The sequence below is a fragment of the Hemibagrus wyckioides genome, linkage group LG20 (genome assembly GCF_019097595.1).
Source record: "Hemibagrus wyckioides isolate EC202008001 linkage group LG20, SWU_Hwy_1.0, whole genome shotgun sequence".
Lineage (NCBI taxonomy): Eukaryota > Metazoa > Chordata > Actinopteri > Siluriformes > Bagridae > Hemibagrus > Hemibagrus wyckioides.
The window spans coordinates 16,079,744-16,101,144 of NC_080729.1; the positions used below are offsets into that span (position 1 = coordinate 16,079,744).

The 21,401-nt window shown below is 42.6% G+C and overlaps 1 protein-coding gene across 3 annotated transcripts in view; it reads right to left on the reverse strand.

Annotated features, from left to right (window-relative positions):
- LOC131371131 (protein unc-13 homolog A) overlaps window positions 1-21,112 on the reverse strand; it is a 61,292-nt gene extending 40,180 nt beyond the window's left edge. For 2 of the 3 annotated variants that reach the window (XM_058418914.1, XM_058418913.1), the window contains exons 1-5: window positions 20,751-21,112; window positions 10,719-10,748; window positions 8,354-8,453; window positions 3,758-3,875; window positions 744-867 (exon numbers count right to left, since the gene is read on the reverse strand). In XM_058418914.1, coding sequence (XP_058274897.1) covers window positions 744-867; window positions 3,758-3,875; window positions 8,354-8,453; window positions 10,719-10,748; window positions 20,751-20,772 — 394 coding nt within the window. In that variant the 5' untranslated portion in view covers window positions 20,773-21,112. The remainder of the gene's footprint in view (window positions 1-743; window positions 868-3,757; window positions 3,876-8,353; window positions 8,454-10,718; window positions 10,749-20,750) is intronic. The other variant, XM_058418915.1, reaches the window with a different exon arrangement.
- Between the last annotated feature and the right edge of the window lie 289 nt (window positions 21,113-21,401).

Sequence of the window (21,401 nt, forward strand, 5' to 3'; positions counted from 1 at the left end):
GTAACAGAATAGACACATTTTCAGCTTAAAAATAAGATCAAAAAATCAAAACTATCAAAAAAAACAGACATCAGGAAGCAGCAGGTCATGGGAGTGGGCGGTTTTTACTTTCTTGTGTGGACGGGGAGTCAGATATTAAGGTGCAGGACACATGACACATCACACATTGCTGAATGACGCAGTTAGCGTTTTATCCTGGACAGTTTAACATGGATTTAAAATGAATTTATTTATATAAGTACGTGGGATTAGTCAGAATTCCTTCGGGAGTGGGCGAGAATGGGATTTCCTGTGCACGTCTTCAAGTGCTCTCCCATAAGAACTGAAGCACATGCAAACATACACACTTCAACTCCCACATACACACTGCGTTACTTTGTTTGCTTCTGAAGAACCTGCTGTGACCTTATGCCAACACAGGGTTTGAGCCAAGAACAAAAAACAAGAGCTTCAAGTAAACATAGATGTGATGCTGTGTGTGTGTGTGTGTGTGTGTGTGTGAGAGAGAGAGAGAGAGAGAGAAATGTTTCAGCAGAAACTTACTGCTTTAATAATGAATAAAAATGTCTCTTTCTAAGGTTTTCCAAAACACTTTAGCGGCGCTGCCGGTAGCATTTACAGATTGTATCAGTGATCCATAATACTACTACTCAGAATTTCTAAGAACATATAAAGGGGCCGTTTCAGGGATGAATCAGTGACGTTATTACGATTTCAGTAGGACTGATGATTAACGGTCCTACCCAGTGGCAGTTCGAAGCGTGTGTCGAGAAGAACCCGGTGGAACGTCGGGTCTTTGGTGCCGCAGATCTCGTTATCGGCCATGATGACCTGGGAGTCCAGAGTCAGCCACTCTCCTGGACCCTCCTGTGAGAAACACATGTACAATGATGTGTAATGTTTCTCTGGTCTGAGAACAGACGCAGAGGAGCACAATCCTGCAGGGATGCATGAAATGAGATTAAACTGTTATATTCACAATTAACTGGTTAGGTATTGAAATCATGATTATGTGGTAGCTTAGTGGTTAAGGTGCTGGACTACTGAGCAGAAGGTTGTGAGTCTGACTCCCACATCCACCAAGTTGGGCCCCTGAGCAAGGCCCTTAACCCTCAATTGCATTAAAAAGAATTAGATAAAAATGTAGGGACCAAACTGAGGGAAATCTCAGGAAATACACTGATCAGGCATAACATTATGACCACTGAGAGGTGAGGCGAATAACACTGATGATCTCCTCATCATGGCACCTGTTAGTGGGTGGGATATATTAGGCAGCAAGTGAACATTTTGTCCTCAAAGTTGATGTGTTAGAAGCAGGAAAAATGGGCAAGTGTAAGGATTTGAGTGAGTTTGACGAAGGGCCAAATTGTGATGGCTATAAGACTGGATCAGAGCATCTCCAAAACTGCAGCTCTTGTGGGGTGTTCCCGGTCTGCAGTGGTCAGTATCTATCAAAAGTGGTCCAAGGAAGGAACAGTGGTGAACCGGAGACAGGGTCATGGGCGGCCAAGGCTCATTGATGCACGTGGGGAGTGAAGGCTGGCCCGTGTGATCTGATAGAAAGGTGTCAGAATTCACAGTGCATGACGGGTCAGAACTGTTTTGGCAGCAAAAGGGAGACCAACACAATATTAGGCAGGTGGTCATAATGTTATGGTCAGTGTTTACAGTATATTTATGTGGCAAATTCACACAAAGACAAAATGTTTTTATTATGAATATAACTGTTAATATTGCAGAATAAAACATAGCATAAAACAGACAAGTATCTCTAATCCTTTCACAAGTAATTGGCATATTTGAGCCTGATGGTATCCTGAATATTAATCAGTTTGCATGTTAATGCCGGCGGTCAGGGATTTTTTTTTACAAGCAGATGTAGAGCATAGAGCTAATGATTAAATGTACCGACGTCAGTAAATATGCAGCACAATGGTACCTTTTGTGGTATAAGAGGAATAAAAAAAAAAAACGGTTACAGGAAAATAATCAACTTTGAGATAATATCAGCTACACACTCACACCACACAGTACCTCATTTTTAAAGCTTTTATATTACAGCAATGTTTATTAAGTATTTAGCAACACATCATATTTTGAAGAAGAATTGGGGGCAGAAACGTGGAAAGCGTGTAAAACCTACTACACTTACTCCTTTAGTAAATGTTACTTTGCAGCTCTATATTTCTAAGAGTCTTCTTTTTTTCCTGACATCCTCCCCAGAACAGCGGCATGATTAATATGATTAATATGACGATTCATATGAAATATAAGTAAATAAATGCATCCACGCTAGCCAATATCCAAACTATTATTATCACTCCAGCTGGAATCTGGAGTAGAACCAAATGAAAAATTGGCCAACGTCCAAATATCGTCCTCCTCGGCTGTCATCGCTGCTGTAATCACATCCTACATCGGCAGTGTTACTTCACCCGTGTCGCCTCAGTTACAGATCAGAGAGACACATGAACATGTTTACTGAAGTCTGGAAACAGGCCTGGCGAAACAACGGTTCACAGTCGAGGACGGGGATGTATTATTCATACAGAGTTATAAAAGCAAAGTGAAAAAAAAAACAACAACTCATTTATAAAGCAGAACATAAAAGCTGCAAATGGGAGAAAGGTTTGCTTCGCTTTAGAGGAGGATAGTGTGTGCTTATGTAACTGTCTCTCAGCAGCTGGTGTGTGTGCGTTTGAGTGAGTGTGTGTGTGAGAGAGAGAGAGAGAGAGAGAGAGAGACAGAGAGAGAGAGAGAGAGAGAGAGGGTGAGAAAGAAGGACAGACAGGGGAAGAGTGGGGGAGAGGGTGAGGGGGGGGAGAGAGGGAGAGAGGGATAGACAGAGGGGGGAGAGGGAGAAAGGGAGAAATAAAGAAGGCAAAGGAGAGAGGGAGAGAGAGAGAGAGAGAGAGAAACGGAGAGTGAAAGATAGAGAGAGAGGGAGGTGGGGGAGAAAGAAAGAGAGGGAGAAAGGGAGAGAGAGAGAGAGAGAGAGAGAGAGAGAGAAATGGAGAGTGAGAGATAGAGAGAGCGAGGGAGAGAGGGAGGGGGGAGAAAGAAAAAGAGGGAGAGAGGGGGGAGGGGGGAGAAAGGGAGAGATAGAGAAAGCAAGGGAGTGAGAGAGGGAGAGATAGTCAGAGAGAGGAAGAGAGGGAGAGAGAAACGGAGAGGGAGAGGAGATAGAGAGAGGGGGAGATAGTCGGAGAGAGGGAGAGAGAAATGGAGAGTGAGAGAGAGAGAGAGAGAGAGAGAGAGAGAGAGAGGAAGAAAGGTAGAGACAGTCAGAGAGACAGAGAGAGAGATGGAGAGATAGAGAAAGCAAGGGAGAGAGTGAGAGAGAGAGGGAGAGAAAGAGGGAGAGATAGTCGTAGAGAGGGAGAGAGAGAGGGAGAGAGGGAGAGATAGTCAGAGAGAGTGAGGGAGAGAGAGAGAGAGATGGGTACACTATCTGCTGAGCTCAGCTCAACATTACACTGGGACTTTCATTGCTACGGATTTGAATTTTTATGCTTTGATTTGAAAAAGCAAATAAACTTTTCTACTTGAATTAAATCAGAATTTGAATTCAGCGCTCTGAGTGTGTGTGAAACATTTTATCAAGAATAAGACTTGCAACGCAACATCCGAGCACCTCGCCAATTTCCAACGTCCTTCGCCATTGCTTCATAAAGGATATATGCAGTGCTTATGAATGTGTTATGAACATAACAGTGTGAGACGGTTATAGAATGCAGTTGGTGGTGCCTCTTACTTCATTTGATTGGCGGATGCTCTCCAGCGGGATCCAGACGGTGCCCACCATGGTGTCCCAGATCAGACCTTTATTCCACACCTCCACCGTCAAACCCAGATCCAACCGGTTTATCTCACTGTAAAACCAGAGAGACAGACAGACAGACAGAAAGTGTGAGAGAGAGACAGACAGAGACAATGAGAGAGAGAAACAGAGAGGGAGTGAGAAAGACAGAGAGAGTGAGAGACAGACAGACAGATAGACAGAGAGAGTGAGAAAGACAGAGATAGTGAGAGAGAGAGAGAGAGAGAGAGAGAGGTTTTACTTTTACTCATATTTCTGTCATTATTATTTTTTGATCAAATTTTGCCACATGCATGTTATTCACATTAATTCTCTTCCTTCACATTATGTTTAATTGTGTACATTACTGCCAAAGCACTGGAGGGGAATTATACATTACAACATTTATTCATATTAATAAAGCATTGCTAAATGAAAGAGAGAGAGAGAGAGAGAGAGAGAGAGAGAGAGAGTGTGTGTGACAGCTCTGGAATGAAGATATTGTCCTCATATTATATTTAACAAGGGATTAGCATTGGAACTGGGTCGATGATATTGCCAGCAGCATGCTGTGTTTATTTTGTAAGTACATCTCTTTTAAGTAATTACATTAACTTGCATTATAGCAAATGGTAGAAAACAAAGCTGGGAGCGAGGGCTGTGAGGAACACGATGCGGCTCAATTACAACACAGCAGGATGCGTTATTAAAGTAAGAGAGGGAGATGGAGGAAAAGAGAGGGAGAGTGAGAGAGAGAGAGAGAGCAAGTGAGAAAGTGAGAGAGAGAGTGAAAGAGAAAGAGTGAGAGGGGGTAGAGAGAGGGAGAGGCTAAAAAAACAAGTGAGCGAGAGAAAGAGAAAGAAAGGAGAAAGAGAAAGTGTGTGTGAGAGAGACGGGGGGGCGTGAGAGAGAGAGAGAGAGAGAGAGAGAGAGAGAGAGGCTAAAAAAACAAGTGAGCGAGAGAAAGAGAAAGAAAGGAGAAAGAGAAAATTTGTGTGAGAGAGACGGGGGGGCGTGAGAGAGAGAGAGAGAGAGAGAGAGAGAGAGAGGCTAAAAAAAGAAGCGAGTGAGAGAAAGAGAAAGAGAAAAAGAAGAGAGAGATAGGGTAGAAAGCAAGTGAAAGAGAGAGAGAAGACAGAGCAAATGAGAGAGTTAGACAGACAGAGAGAGAGAACGAGAAAGAGTGAGAGAGCAAGTAAGAGAGAATGAGTGGGGGGCATGTGAGCAAGAGAAAGAGAAAGAGAGGAGAGAGAGCAAGTGAGTGAGAGTAAGAGAGAGGGGGGAGGGAGCACGAGCAAGTGAGTGAGAAAGACAGAGAGAGAGCGAGAGAGAGAGAGAGGAGAGAAAGATGGGGAGTAAGAAAAAAAGGGAGAGAGAGAAAAGGATGGAAGTGAAAGAGAGATGCAGAGGCAGATGAAAGCTGCATGTAAAACTCCACTCCACTATACTATATACCCACAGAGTGGTACAGATCCATAGTATAACCTGAAAGACTAGAGGATCAATAGAAACGGAGACATACTGGGGATGAAAGAAGTCATTAAAGGAATACGTCAGTGCTTTTCAACCTAATCTATAATCAAATTATTATCTATGTCAGATTACCACAAACACATTTCAACACATTTCCCTGTAGCGAGAGAAAGAAAAACAAAAACATTTACACTCATCGGGCCATAAGATTACAACCACTGACAGGTGAAATGAATAACATTCATTATGGCAGCAGCTGTCAAGGGGTGGGGCACTTTCAGCAGGAAAAACGAGTAAGAGTGAGAGGGTGAGAGAGTCAGAAAAAAACGCACATGGAAGTTTAAGGGCAGCTGTTTGGGCGATGAATAAACGTTCATGTAAATTGTAGAAAGTACACCGATCAAGCATAACATTACGGCCACCTGCCTAATATTGCTGCCAAAACAGCCCTGAGCCATCAAGGCATGGACTCCACTAGAAGGTGTGCTGTGGTATCTGGGACCAAGATGTTAGCAGCACATCCTTTACGTCCTGTTAGTTTTGAGATGGGGCCTCCATGGATCGGACTTGTTTGTCCAGCACATTCCACAGACGCTTGATAGGATTGAGATCTGGGGAATTTGGAGACCAAGTCAACACCTCAAACTCGTTGTTGTGCTCAACAAACCATTCCTGAACCATTTTTGCTTCATGGCACAGCGCATTATCCTGCTGAAAGAGGCCACAGCCATCAGAGAATACCGTTTCTATGAAAGGGTGGACATGGTCTGCAACAATGCTTAGGTAGGCGGTACATGTCCAAGTAACATCCACATGGATGGCAGGACCCAAGGTTTCCCAGCAGAACATTGCCCAAAGCATGACACTGCCTCCGCCGGCTTGCCTTCTTCCCATCGTGCATCCTGGTGCCATGTGTTCTCCAGGTAAGTGACGCACACGCACCCGGCCATCCATGTGTGTCATAATGTTATGCCTGATGCCTTGTTTCATTGAATGCTTACTACATGTTGCTTCAATGATGCAAACCTGGATAAAACCTTACAAGAAAAGCTGACGTGTTTAAGACACAATGGACGTTAAGGCTGTTCGCATAGTAGACATTTGCCACTGTATGATATGTTCTTGCACGTTGTAACTACACACACTCTACGGATGCAGCGGATGGAGTAAAGGTTGGCTGTAAAGTGGTTAACGCTCTGGGTTGTTGATTGGCACATCGGTGTTCAAGCCTCAGCAATGATAAACTGCCACTGTTGGGCCCTTGAGCAAGGCCAGCTCCCTTCACCAGCTCCAGGGGTGCTACATCATGGCTGACCCTGTGCTCTGACCCTAACCATCCAAGGCTAGGATATGTGAATAAAGGATTTCCCTGTGCACTAATGACGTGAGAAATAAAGACTACTTAGCGTTATCTTCACGTATCTGTCTTGCAGTTGATTGTATTGTCTGTCTTGCACCGTTCACACAAAGTTGCACACATGCACTTTAAGTCAATAGGTTCATTTTTCTTTTTTCTCTTCAGCCCTAGTTCTGTGTTGTCTTATGTAGCTCTGTGCCTTTATATACAACACCAGGGTCCTGGAGTCAAGATTCTTAACTTTAAAAAATGGAAGAATGTGGAAACCTGAACATTTAATAGAATAAGAAGAAGCCTTTATTATCGCCACACATACATTACAGCACAGTGGAATTCTTTTCTTCGCATATCCCAGCTGAGGAAGTTGGGGTCAGAGCGCAGGGGCAGTTATAATGCAGCACCCCTGGAGCAGAGAGGGTTAAGGGCCTTGCTCAATTGCCCAACAATGTCAGCTTGGCAGTGCTGGGGCTTGAACCCCGACCTTCCTATAACACATTATTGAATTGTTTTTATTTTATTGTAATCAGAATATGTTTTTGATATAAATGAGCTTGCATTGCCTCAAACCATTGATTAATCACTCCTAAGATTTTAATGCGAATTAGTGCTAATTATGGCCATGTGGCTATGTGTGTGTGTGTGTGTGTGTGTTGGTGGGGTCAGAGATTATGATAAACATTATGGACATGTCCCAGATCCCACAACACAGCAGTGAATCTCCACAGAGTCTTGTTACATAACACATAGCACTTCATCATGACAGCACTCCAGTCCCAGTGCTCTGAAGTCCCACACACACACACACACACGACACACCTCCTACCACATTCTACTCGGCTGGATCACTGACAGAATGAACGAGCGAAAAGAAAAGCAAGAGGGGAAATGAAAGTGTGGAATGAGGGATGCAGGAAAGACTGGGCTGACAGGAAGAAAAAAAAAAAAAGGAGTGTGAATTAAAACGAGTGCAAAAGACCGAGGCGGAGAGCGATGCTTGATTGAGCGAGTGAGTAAACGGTGGGGGCAGTGAGGTAGGGGGAGGTGAACGAGTGTGAGAGTGAGTGAACGAGGGCAGCATGAGTGTGAGCATGAACAAGCCTGAGTTGAGTCACGCTGTGGATGTAGAAGAAAAGAAATAAAAGCTTCTTTTTTCTGTGGATCAATTCTGTTGTCTTTTACTCTGCAGGTGTTTCATTAACACCAGATTTTTACAAACCAAGCATGAAACCTGGATGAATCTGTCAGATGTAGCTGGGTAGAAAAAGACAAGAAACTGAAGATTTGGCCATTTTATTTTTCGACACCTCGAGTTTAAGTGGAAAAAGTTTATATTTAGGTGACTCTGGAACCTTGGTGTCTTGGTATGAAAATGGAGTCTGTATGTCTAAAGATGTCTACAACTGTGTAAGACTGCGTGAGTCAAATAAATGACTGGAGCTCCTTCACTGCAAAATCGACCCTGAATCATCCTGAATCCCTCGACAAAAAGCCAACAGGAGTTTTCTTCTGGCTTTTGGATTATTGCAGACAATAAAGTCTAAGAATTTTTTCTGTGTATCTTTCTGATTTTTACACGTTCAGTTCATCATGTTTATGAAATTTGAAGCCTAAATACAATCACCAGAAGTAAAGTTAAGCTATAAACACTAGCAGGTGCATGACTTCCATGTCACAGTCACTAAACTCAGTCTTTAAAGAGAGAGAGAGAGAGAGAGACTCACAACATGAAGTCCTGCTCCCAGCTCGGCTGGTTGCCCCGCACTGCGATTGTCGTGCTCTTAACATTCTGAACCTTCAGACTCACATATGTGTTAAACTTCTCTACAGGGGAAGAGCACAAAGAGGTCATTTGCAACAATAAATAAACACATGCACACACTCAAACACAAACAAACACACACACACACACATGTATGCAGGCACTCAAACACACACACATGCACGCACTCAAACACACACACGCACTCGCACACATGCGCACACACTCAAACACATGCACACACACATGTACACACATATACTCAAACACACACATGCACACACATGCACGCACACACACTCAAACACACGCACACACACATGTACACACATATACTCAAACACACATGCACACACATATACTCAAACACACATGCACACACACACACATGTACACACACATGTACACACATATACTCAAACACACACATGCACACACACATGTACACACATATACTCAAACACATGCACACACATGCACGCACACACACTCAAACACATGCACACACACATGTACACACATATACTCAAACACACATGCACACACATACTCAAACACACATGCACACACATATACTCAAACACACATGCACACACATATACTCAAACACACATGCACACACACACACATGCACGCACTCACACACACATGCACACACACTTGCACACACACTCAAACACATGCACACACACATGTACACACATATACTCATACACACACATGCACACACACTCAAACACACACACACACGCACACACACTCAAACACATGCACACACACATGTACACACATATACTCAAACACACACATGCACGCACACACACTCAAACACATGCAAACACACATGTACACACATACTCAGACACACACATGCGCACACACAAATTCAAACACACATGCACGCACACACACAAATAAACACACTCAAACACATGCACACACACATGTACACACATATACTCAAACACACATGCACACACACACACATGTACACACACATGTACACACATATACTCAAACACACACATGCACACACACATGTACACACATATACTCAAACACACACATGCACACACATGCACGCACACACACTCAAACACATGCACACACACATGTACACACATATACTCAAACACACATGCACACACATATACTCAAACACACATGCACACACACACACATGTACACACACATGTACACACATATACTCAAACACACACATGCACACACACATGTACACACATATACTCAAACACACACATGCACACACATGCACGCACACACACTCAAACACATGCACACACACATGTACACACATATACTCAAACACACATGCACACACATATACTCAAACACACATGCACACACATATACTCAAACACACATGCACACACACACACATGCACGCACTCACACACACATGCACACACACTCAAACACATGCACACACACATGTACACACATATACTCAAACACACATGCACACACATATACTCAAACACACATGCACACACATATACTCAAACACACACATGCACACACATGCACGCACACACACTCAAACACATGCACACACACATGTACACACATATACTCAAACACACATGCACACACATATACTCAAACACACATGCACACACATATACTCAAACACACATGCACACACACACACATGCACGCACTCACACACACATGCACACACACTCAAACACATGCACACACACATGTACACACATATACTCATACACACACATGCACACACACTCAAACACACACACACACACGCACACACACTCAAACACATGCACACACACATGTACACACATATACTCAAACACACACATGCACGCACACACACTCAAACACATGCAAACACACATGTACACACATACTCAGACACACACATGCACACACACAAATTCAAACACACATGCACGCACACACGCACATAAACACACTCAAACACATGCACACACACATGTACACACATATACTCAAACACACACACATTCAAACACACATGCACGCACACATACATAAACACACTCAAACACAACACAAACACACACATAAACACACTCAAACACATGCACACACATGTACACACATACACTCAAACACACACATGCGCGCACACACACACACATTCAAACACACATGCACGCACACATACATAAACACACTCAAACAAATGCACATACACATACTTACACACTTTCAAACAAACACACACATGCACAAACAAACAAACAAACAAACAAACAGACCCACATGTATGCACAAACACACACACACACACACTCAAACAAACACACAATTCTACTCACCTTGTGGTCCATCGAGCTTGGCTTTCTTCACTGCAGAACAGAAAACCAAAGACAATCAATCATTCCTTCTACTCACTACATGCCAAATTTCTAACAACTCGTTTCAGTTAACACAAACGCAACCTGGAATCACCAGATTAAACCAGATCCCAAGATCCACCGTACCATAAAAACATCATTCCACATTCAAGTCCAAGCGATAGATCAAGTATCAGATGCTCGATTAGTAGATAAGCAACTCCGCCAGTCAGATCAGAGAGGAGGGATTTTCTTATTCCTTATTACACCACAGCGCTGCTGAATTCTTCATCCTGATTGGTCAGAAGGTCAACGTTGACTCATTATCTATAACAGCAACACTGACAACAGTGCCAACTCCAATGTTCACATTAATGCGCTCACTCTAACGCGTTATCGTTACCATAGTAACCTATAATTCACTTAATCGAGCTGATCTTTATTCCGCACTTTAGGATGGAGTCTCTCGTGTCAGCACTTTGTGAGAGTGAGAGGTTGAGTGTTATTAGCGTCATGCTGGAATAACAAACTCTCACATTCTCATAACTACACACCTTTGCTATTAGTGTCACTTTAGCGCTGCGGGAATTCATACACTATACTGCCAAAGGTTTCGGGATGTCTGCCTTTACATGCACATGAATGTAATATGGAGTTGCCCCATATTTTACAGCTATAACAGCTTCAACTCTTCTGGGAAGGCTTTCCTCAAGGTTTCGCAGTGGGAATTTTTGACCATTCCTCTAGAAGCACATTTGTGAGGTCAGGCACTGATGTTGGACGAGAAGTCTCCACTCTAATTCACCCTAAAGGTGTTCTATCAGGCTGAGGTCAGGACTCTGGGCAGGTCAGTCAAGTTCCTCCACACCAAACACACTCATCCATGTCTTTATGGACCTCGCTTTGTTGGAACAGGAAGCGGTCATCCCCAAACTGTTCCCACAAAGTTGGGAGTATGAAATTGTCCAAAATGTCTTGGTATGAAGCTGAAGCATTAAGAGTTCCTTTCACTGGAACTAAGGGGCCGAGCCCAACCCCCTGAAAAACACCACCTGAATTCAATGATTTAGAGGGGTGTCCCAAAACTTTTGGCATTATAGTGTAGTTACTGCATAATATGATTAACTGAATAAAGAGCAGGGAATTTGAGATGGTTGCTGAGGCACTGTGGCACTGAGGTGAGTTCTGAGATGCTTTTCTGCTCAACATGGTCGTAAAGAGTTACTATATCCGAGTAACCGTTGCCTTCCTGCCTTCCTGAACCAGCCTGGCTATTTTCCTCTGACCTCTCTCATTGATGATTGAGCATACTCAGATGTTTTTAGCTTTTTGCAAGATGTTTCTGTTGTAGCTGAAAAATCCCAGGAGCTCAGCAGCTTCCTAGTCAACCCACTGAACTCATATTCTGGTTCCTCATTTCCAGCTGCCCCTGCATGATTTCATGCATACGATCACCTGATTGGATAATTACATGAATAATTGCACAACATGTACAAGTGACCAATGAGTGTATATTCATCCTTCGTTCTCTTCTCTTTCACTGATCTATGCCTCGATGGCGTTTCAATCTGTTTCCTGTTTTCTGCGCGGTGCCAATTCTGCAGCTGCTCTCCTGGGCTTTCTTCAGACCGTGTGAAATTAATCCTGCAGCTTACTGCTTACAGCACAGTTCAGCTCTGTCCCTTTTTTAAAAGGAGGGAAGAAAAGACAAGAGAGAAAAAAAAAAAGAAAACGCTTGCTGGCAGCCAAGCGGCAGAAACGTGTCCGAGAGAACGTGATGCGTGACGATGATGATACTGCAGTGAGTGTCACAAAAACACTGAAACAAACAGATGAATGAAAGTGTTCGTTAGTGGAGCGTTGAAAAGGAAATGTAATATGTACAGCCTGTGTGTGTATGTGTGTGTGTGTGGTGTGTGTGTGGTGTGTGTGTGTGTGTGTGTGTGTGTGTGTGTGTGTAGATTTCAGCTGAGTCAGAGCTTTTCGACATCTTTGCTTCCAGGGAAGAAGAGATGCGAGGAGAGGATGAAGGGGAGGCTCAGAGAGAAAATGATTAAGCAATAAGATGAGATGAGAGGATAGAGATGAGAGGCGTTAGGACAGAAGGATTAGATGAGAAAAAGACGTGTTTGATATAAATATTAACGAGCTCTGTGTGACGTGGCACAAGCAGCAGCAGGCATTAATAAGGCATACATACTGACATAATAACACAGAGCTTACAAAGTACTGCAGAGAGAGAGAGAGCGAGAGAGAGAGAGAGAGAGAGAAAGAGAGAGAGAGAGAGAGAGAAAGGGTGATTTAAGCACATCCAGGACATGGTTTCTCTCTCCATCCCCTCACACACACACACACACACACACAGAGTGACGTTCAGTTAAAACACCTGCAGAGTGTCAGGAATTCCCAGAGCTTTTCTCCTGTCAGCTACTGTCACTACAACTGATCACACCGACGGGCATTCAGAGATAAAAAGATCCGAAGGACAAGTTAAACACTCCATTTCTACACGGCCCCTGGGGCGAGATTTCAAACCGTAAGACGTGAGGCTGTGTTTTAGGTTTAGAGTCTCTGTATTCTGAAGGCACATTATAGCCTGTAAACGTCATGCCTTATTATTTAGTTATTCACAGTGATGGTGGCTACGGTGTTGGATTACTGACTGGAAGTTTGTGAGTCGGAGTCCTGTGTCCACCAAGCTGCCACTGCTGGGCCCTTGAGCAAGGCCCTTCATGCTCAGATAAAATGTAAATTGCTCTGCCGGAAATGTAAATAAATAGAGTTTGTAGTAGAGGTGGCAGTGGGATTTAGCCTTTTGCTTCTTCCTTAGCCAAACAGATCTATGCAGCTGCACTTCAGTCATTTAGTCTGCCCAGTCTCATCACCTAGTGAAATAGATCAGCGTCCTAAAACTGTGACTTTCAAGCCAATAACGCTGTCAATACCATCTCGTAAAACGGTCACTAGTCGAGTCGAACCGTTGCCATTGCTGCAACATGAAAAACTGTGTCTCATAGCTTCACTGCATTCAGGATCCTTGAAGCTGAAATTTGTTTCTCATTAATATGATGGGATTGTTGCTCGTTATCACTTATGTACGAGATCACCTACCTTCGGAAAACTATTCCCCAGACAACCACTACCTTCTCAAAGGAATAAAGAAAATACGACACCAACCAATGAACCAACCAACTAATTAGCCCCAGCATCAATAAACACATTTCGTGAGTGGAATCTTCTTTCAGGAACTGGACGTGATTTGAGGCAGCTGCTAATTCACATGGTATAGACTTGAAGTGTTTGCTAGCTTCATTAGCCACAGTGTAAAGCATGTGCTGCAACATCATCATTCTTTTTTAATGCAACATTCCTGAGTAGCCTGACAATAGAAACATTACTTTTTTCATCAAGTTAAAACCCTGTGCCACAGTCCAACTCCATCTGAAATGAGCTTTGTGTACAAACGTATGCACAAATCCCATCCCTCATTTCGCTTAGTCTAATTTTCTCATCTCTTCTTCTTCTTCTTCTTCTTCTTCTTCTTCTTCTTCTTCTCTACCCTCCTCTATTAGCTGTATTATTAGCACTAAGCCAATTGATCGGGTTCATACCCAGCGCCACACAGAGCAAAGCCCTGGCCTTTCGCCGAGCTAATTTGGAGCCATTTAGGTTGCACCTGTTCTAATTAAGGTCACGCGTGCTTGTCTCCAGGGAGCTCGGGCATCACCGAGGAACACCAGTCTACCTGATTAGCTGTGTACGTGTTGGTGTTTAACGCAGTTATATCTCCTAATGGCTCCCTCGGCGCAGTTATTTTCTCTGCTAACGTCAATCTCTCTACCTCAAATCTATGTGTGTGTGAGACAGAATGAGCAAGGTGCAATGACATAACGTTTTATGAATTCTCATGTTTATAGTGAAATGTCTGTGTTTTGTGATTTTAGTGTTGATTTGTTGGGTTATTTAATCACAGATCAGGCATAACATTATGACCGCTGACAGGTGAAGTGAATAACACTGATGATCTCCTCATCATGGCACCTGTTAGTGGGTGGGATATATTAGGCAGCAAGTCAACATTTTGTCCTCAGAGTTGATGGTCTGCAGTGCTCCCGGTCTGCAGTGGTCAGTATCTATCAAAAGTGGTGAACCGGCAACGGGGTCATGGACAGCCAAGGCTCATTGATGGACATGGGGAGTAAAGGCTGACCCCTGTGGTCCGATCCAAAAGACCTGTGGCTCAAATTGCTGAAGACGTTAATGCTGGTTCTGATAGAAAGGTGTCAGAATACACAGTGCATGACAGGTCAAGGGGGACCAACACGACATTAGGCAGGTGGTCATAATGTTGTGCCAGGTCTGTTTGTTGGCCAATCATGAGACAGATGTACAGTGTTAGCTTGTTAATTACATAACACTATCTGTAGGGTTCACTGCACACGTCACGTCACACACCACAGGCCCCATTCACACCATGCGTGTAAAAGGACAGCTCAAAGTACAGGTGGAAACACGGTCCATCTGATCCGATCACTCGGACCACATTCGTTTGTGATGCATGACACGTATGGCCACATCATATTTTCAGTGTGAATGCGAATGCGTCTTGATGCGTCAGTATCAGTTGCATTTTTAAACTGAATGCATGTTTTGTATGTCACAGTTTTTCTGTAGCTTTAGAAAAGGTAACATGGCGCTGTAAATGTTCTGTAAAACCCTTATTGAAGCTTTAAAGTGAGAAAATACTAAACCCCGACCAGCTGGAACAGTGTGACACCTAATTTAGTCTATTCACTATTGTTTTTTCAAAGCCAGTGACAAATTCCTTGGGACCTCATGTGCTGGAGCCCTATTAATTCCGCCTACTCCAGCTAATTAGTTTCGAGTGCATCACAGTGCGCTCCAGGAAAACAAAATATGACTGTGCCACTAATGTCCTCTTTTCTGCAGCTGCAGCAGCTTGAAAGTTTGCTTAAACGTGTCCCCAAAAGTGGTTTAAAAATAGACCATTCTGTTTCCTTCAAAACTTCACAGCCCACAAAGAACTGAATGCCATCGTCCAGGTGGAAACAGCCAATCTGGATCTGAGCTAAGTGACCAAAACTATTTTCAAGCCACTTAAAACTTTCTCTCTCTCCTCTCATCTGCCGAAATCTAAGCCCCGATAAGAAATGCGCAGATGAGCAGGAACGCTGCAGTGCAGTTGCACCTGAGATCTTTAGGTTTCTTCCAGAGTGCTGAAAAACAGGCAGCTGTAATATATCAATACGTGTCAGAAATCAATGACAAAGAAATTGGGACTGCAGAAAGTGGGAAAGTGGCTCTTTATAATAACACAGACTCATAAATCACTGCCAATATAAATAATTCGGGTCAGGAAGTGCCGCGTACAGACAATACGTCGTAATCAATGAACCCTGAGATTGCGTTTATAAAGAAGAGGCTGGAGGGGGATGACGAACTAACCTCGAACACAGAGATGACAAGCACTCAAAGCCGGCCTAAATACGCCTTCTGAGTCTGACCAGTGCTTCATTAGGACACGATGCACTGATTACAGATCTCATGATAAGATTTCTTAAACAATGTTCTTGCTCATTCCTTATTAAAAACGGCACATGATCCAAAACGGTCAGTCTTTTTCCGTAATATTGCGCCATGAATACATTTATGTTAACATACCAGGCCGTTCTTTATATTTCTTGTGAAGAAGGATGTTAGAACCAGCAAAAATCAAACAAAAATTTAAAAGATTACATCAAACAAACATATAAATAAATAAATAAATAAATAAATAAATAAATAAATAAATAAATAAATAAATAAATAAATAAATAAATACGTTTATTTGTTTAAAATGAGACAACATGAAGCTTTTTTAAAAAAATACATTAGTGAAATTCTAGACATTAATTTATATACAACAATAAAAAACATCTTGTGTTGTTCACATAACCTAAGTTGACTAGCTATGGTATATGTTTAGCTAGCTATATGCTTTTTATTATTATTATTATGACTATTATTATTTATTATTTATTATTATTGCCAGCTTCAAAAACAACAAAAGAAAACAAATAAAACAAATGTAGAAAGCAAACAAACAGGCAGAAGAACAGATGGACAAACAAAAACAAAAAGAAAACAATGGCTGTTTAATAAATAAAAAACAAAAGACATATGTAAATGTAAATAACAGTGAACACTGCGCAGTTAAAGTGACAGCTGCTATGCAGTTTATGGGCACACTCAGTGCTCTATAAATAAAATATTTATTTGTTAATATAAATGTAATCTTAATCCAGATTATATGTAATGCACTGATAATAGGTGTATTGATTATACAAATAAGTGAATATTGTCTTGTATTATTTATTACTTAAAGGGAAATCAGCACTCGAAACTATAACAATGACGCTGCTTTAACATATGCTAGTGCCCGTGAGATGATCAGATAGATTCGATTCAGGGAATTGAGGATGTCTTATCCACTCATTAAAAGCCTTTTCTGTCAGCAACTGTACACCAGCTGTTTTAGAGCTGTTTTACTAAATGCTGAAAACCACTGGATGTGATTTGATCTGATCAGGCTGCTATTAAATATCAAGCTGCTGGGTTGGTATCGATACTGAACCCGAAGGCACTGTGGACTGCAGGATAAATATCTTGCCTATAAAGCTCACGCTGTATTATATAAATCCACCTACACTCCTAAAAATGTGGAATTTAAGATTAGGATATTGGAGCATTTGCAAGACAAAGGACAATGCAAATGGATTACATCACCATAAAGCCCATGTAAGATCTGTAGTTTATGTAATGTGACTATATAATTAAAGCCCCCTGTGGGCCAGAGCGAGAGATGAGGGTGGGTGGGAGAGAATACTGAAACACACACACACACATTTTTCTTTCCATTGATACCATGAGTTCATATCCTGCTTCCTCAAAATAACAGCGTTATTAGATAATATCCATCCAGACAAATGCAGGGCATGTTTAATGCAGAGAGAGAGAGAGAGAGAGAGAGAGAGACTGGAGACTCAGACTGAGTCAAAAATGGGACCAAAAAGAGGAGGAGGAGGATATGGCATCAATCAAATTGCCGCCTTCCACATTATTCATTTATTCATTATTCACCCTAAGCAGAGAAACTTAAGCCGTGAACCTATTCACAGATCTTACTCATGCAAGTCCTCTTCTCTCTCTGCTTAGTTTGGTAGATTTCTCAGAAACAGATTTCTCAGATCAGATCTGTCAGGATTTCCCAGTAAGGATGCAGAACAAGCCTATCACCTGACACACACACACACACACACAAAATTCACTGTACCATCTGCTGTGAAGACATTGATTGCTGGACTCAACGTTCCAAAATGCTCAGCTCGGCTAATTAGCGATGTACAAGATGATGAGCATGATTGAGGTGAGAGAGAGCTAAAGGAGAGCTAAAAGACTACGCTTTGCGTAGGTATAGATGGTCCCCCTGGCACCACTATCAGCATTGTGGGGAATGTAGGACACTGTTACCAGAAGTGAAAAGGAATTAAACTAAAAATGATCTCAATGCAATTCAATTCCATCGCTGTAATAAATCTTGGATGACAACAAAGATCAGATTTTAATTATTAAATTGAATATGCGAGTCATTCCTGGTGGATTTTCTCTTTAAGTAAGGTTTAAAATGCTTTATTGTATTTGGTGGACAACTAATAATGGAACAAGTTTAGGTTTTCTTTAGTAAGTGTCCATTTTAGTGTGTATTAAAGAGACAGAGTTAACAGAACAGAAGGAACAGAAGGACAGGACTGAAGAGGGTGGCAGACGAAGCCAAGCTATACATGCAGCTAAACTTAAGGAACCCAAAAGGATTATGTCTGATCCAAATTTGTAAGTATCAGAGTAAATTTAATGCAGGCAGTTACAGGAAGCCAGTGAAGGGGTTTTTACATTTATAGCATTTGGCAGACAACCTTTGGCAGCGACTTACTTTTAACTCATTTATACAACTGAGCAACTGAGAGTTAAGGGCTTTGCTCAAGGGCCCAGCAGTGGCAGCTTGGTGGTCCTGGAATTCAAACTCTCAACCTTTCAACCATCCAGTGCCTTAACCACTGAGCTACCACTTCCCTAGTAGTTGGAAAGGTATAAGGTTGTCAGAGAGTGTTTCATCTCTCTTCTGTATACAACTACTAGTACTGCATAATGCCTATAGATGATCTTCAACTTTACTAAGTGCTTTATCCAGGACAGGGTTAACTGTGTTGGTTCTGAAAACACTAGACCTAAGGAACTGGACCCTGGATGGGACGCCATAAGTACATCTCAACAACTCATTCACACTTAAGCTTAGCCTAAGACAATCCACCTACTGTCATGTTTTCAGGAGGGGGAAGAAAACCCAGAGAGATGCTGGAGAAACACTTTAAATGTCCATACAGACGGTAACCTGAGCTCAGAATTGAACCAGGGACTCCAGGAACCAGGATACGCTCCGCACCAACGATTCAGACTGCACAGGCTAATTTGACATTGTATCTTCCAGGGGTGTCCAATCTTATCCTGTGTCTATTTAAAGCCCTGATTGAATCAGATGTGGCTCCTGCTGGATGAGAATGAAAACCTGCATCCATACGGGATCTTTAAGGATAAGGTTGGATCCCCCTGGTATAGGCATAGAGATCCATAGACTTATACAGGGACTTTATACATATATGCTCCTTGTAAAGCACAAAAGCTATTTATATGGTATTGTTCTGGCAACAGGTATTGTGATGCTATACTTCATATAAGAACCGAAATCATAATAGTGGTATAGAGACAAGCCTAACTCCTAGCCACTCAAAGTCTGTGTCTGAAATGATGCTCTATTCACTTACTAGCTCCACAGCAAAGTACATCATGGGGCTTTCCATAGCCTGTAGGCTGCATTTAAACACCAATCTACTGCAGTAGAGTCCTATTCACTACATAATGCACTATTTAGGGGGTGATTTTACAGATTTCAGACACAGCATGCAAGGGAGTTCCCGACTTTCTGGCAAAATTGTGCACTTAACAATGACCTGAATGACTGAAAACCTTCATACACACATATCCCCACTACACACACACACACACACACGCACTAGGACTTAATGAAACAATGTAATTTGATCCATATCCATGCGCTTCCGTTTGAACACCGCTGTGCTTTATCGCAGCAGTGTGATTTCGTGAATGGAGCAGAGAAGAAGCGCGTGAACGGTTTTCGTGAATGGCGGTTTGGAGGCGCGAGCGCGCACGGACCAGCCGCCCACGGGATTCCCTCGCGGCCGAGGAGGAGAGAGAGAGAGAGAGAGAGAGAGAGAGAGAGAGAGAGAGAGAGAGAGAGAGAGAGACGGGTTTCACCTGCATTAGTGCTGCAGCCTTTTCTGCCTTTTTTCTTTCTTTTCTACCTTTTTTGACTCAGTTTTCTGAGAGCCACAGTAAAATTGATGAAACGACCAAAAGATAAAAAATAAAATAAAATAAAATAAAAAAACAGACGCTGCAGCAAACTATCACGCGCTCCTTTTGAGCAAAAGAAGCTGATTCACAGGTGTGAGTCATTAGGCTAATTGCGTAATCTGGTGCGGTCAGTGAATTAGCCTCTGAATGATTGGGACAAAAAAAAAATACAGGAAAAAAACATACAGCAATAAAATATAAGTAATTCAGATAAAAAACAAGAACAACAACAACAACTAAAAAGTAGTTTTTCAAAGCATTCAGATCATGCACCAAGTTGTAATTAGCTCAGAGCGCACTCTTAATTATTTATGAGCGCAATTTATAGGCATACAAAACTAGGCTGCTTGCTGTAAAAGAAAAAATAGTGATATTTTGAGTTCTCAGAAAACTCGAATAAGTCAGTTTTAAAGAGTGGACTAACAAACTTTAGCAGGACACTGGGAAATTTATGACACTCACACCCATACACACACGCACACACACACATGCAGACATTTGTGCTGGATATGTTTTCTAACTCACCCCCAACACACAGAAGTGACATCGCTTCTCAGAGTGCCGGTGTGCTTTTTTTTGCTGTCCTCCGCTGTCCTCTACCAGATTACCGGTCGAGAACGGGACAGCCTGGACGTGCCGTGATTCGGTGATGTCCGGTTTACACACGCCCCGCGTTCAGCACACACACACGCACATGCACACACACTCACTCCTCCCCTGACGCCTTTTATATATTAAAAAAAAGAAGAGCAAAGGATTTCCAACTCCAAAGCTTCACGCTTTAGTTTCTCCTCTCAGCCTTGCGGGTTTCTGTTCTGTTCGGGACGTCTCGTGAAAGCTCCGGTCGTTAGTCCTCCGCTCGCACGCGCACAGCCATCTTGTTTTCAGCACCAGCACGGCGGGGACAGCTCATGCCGATGTGACGTCACGGCGCGAGACGACGGGCACCGGGGGGGGGGGAGGCAGCGGAGTTTCTCGCGTTCGCTCTCACTCACCCGCCCACAGCCTGGGGCTCCCAGAAACCCGCATGAGCTGAATCACAATGGGAGACTCAAGTGGAAAATCTCACTGTGAGAACTTAATAGATTTAATAGCAAACCCCCCCCACCCCCCCCCAAAACTTAATGCACTATTTTATTACACTCTTCATATCATATACTGTAATCCGTCCATCCG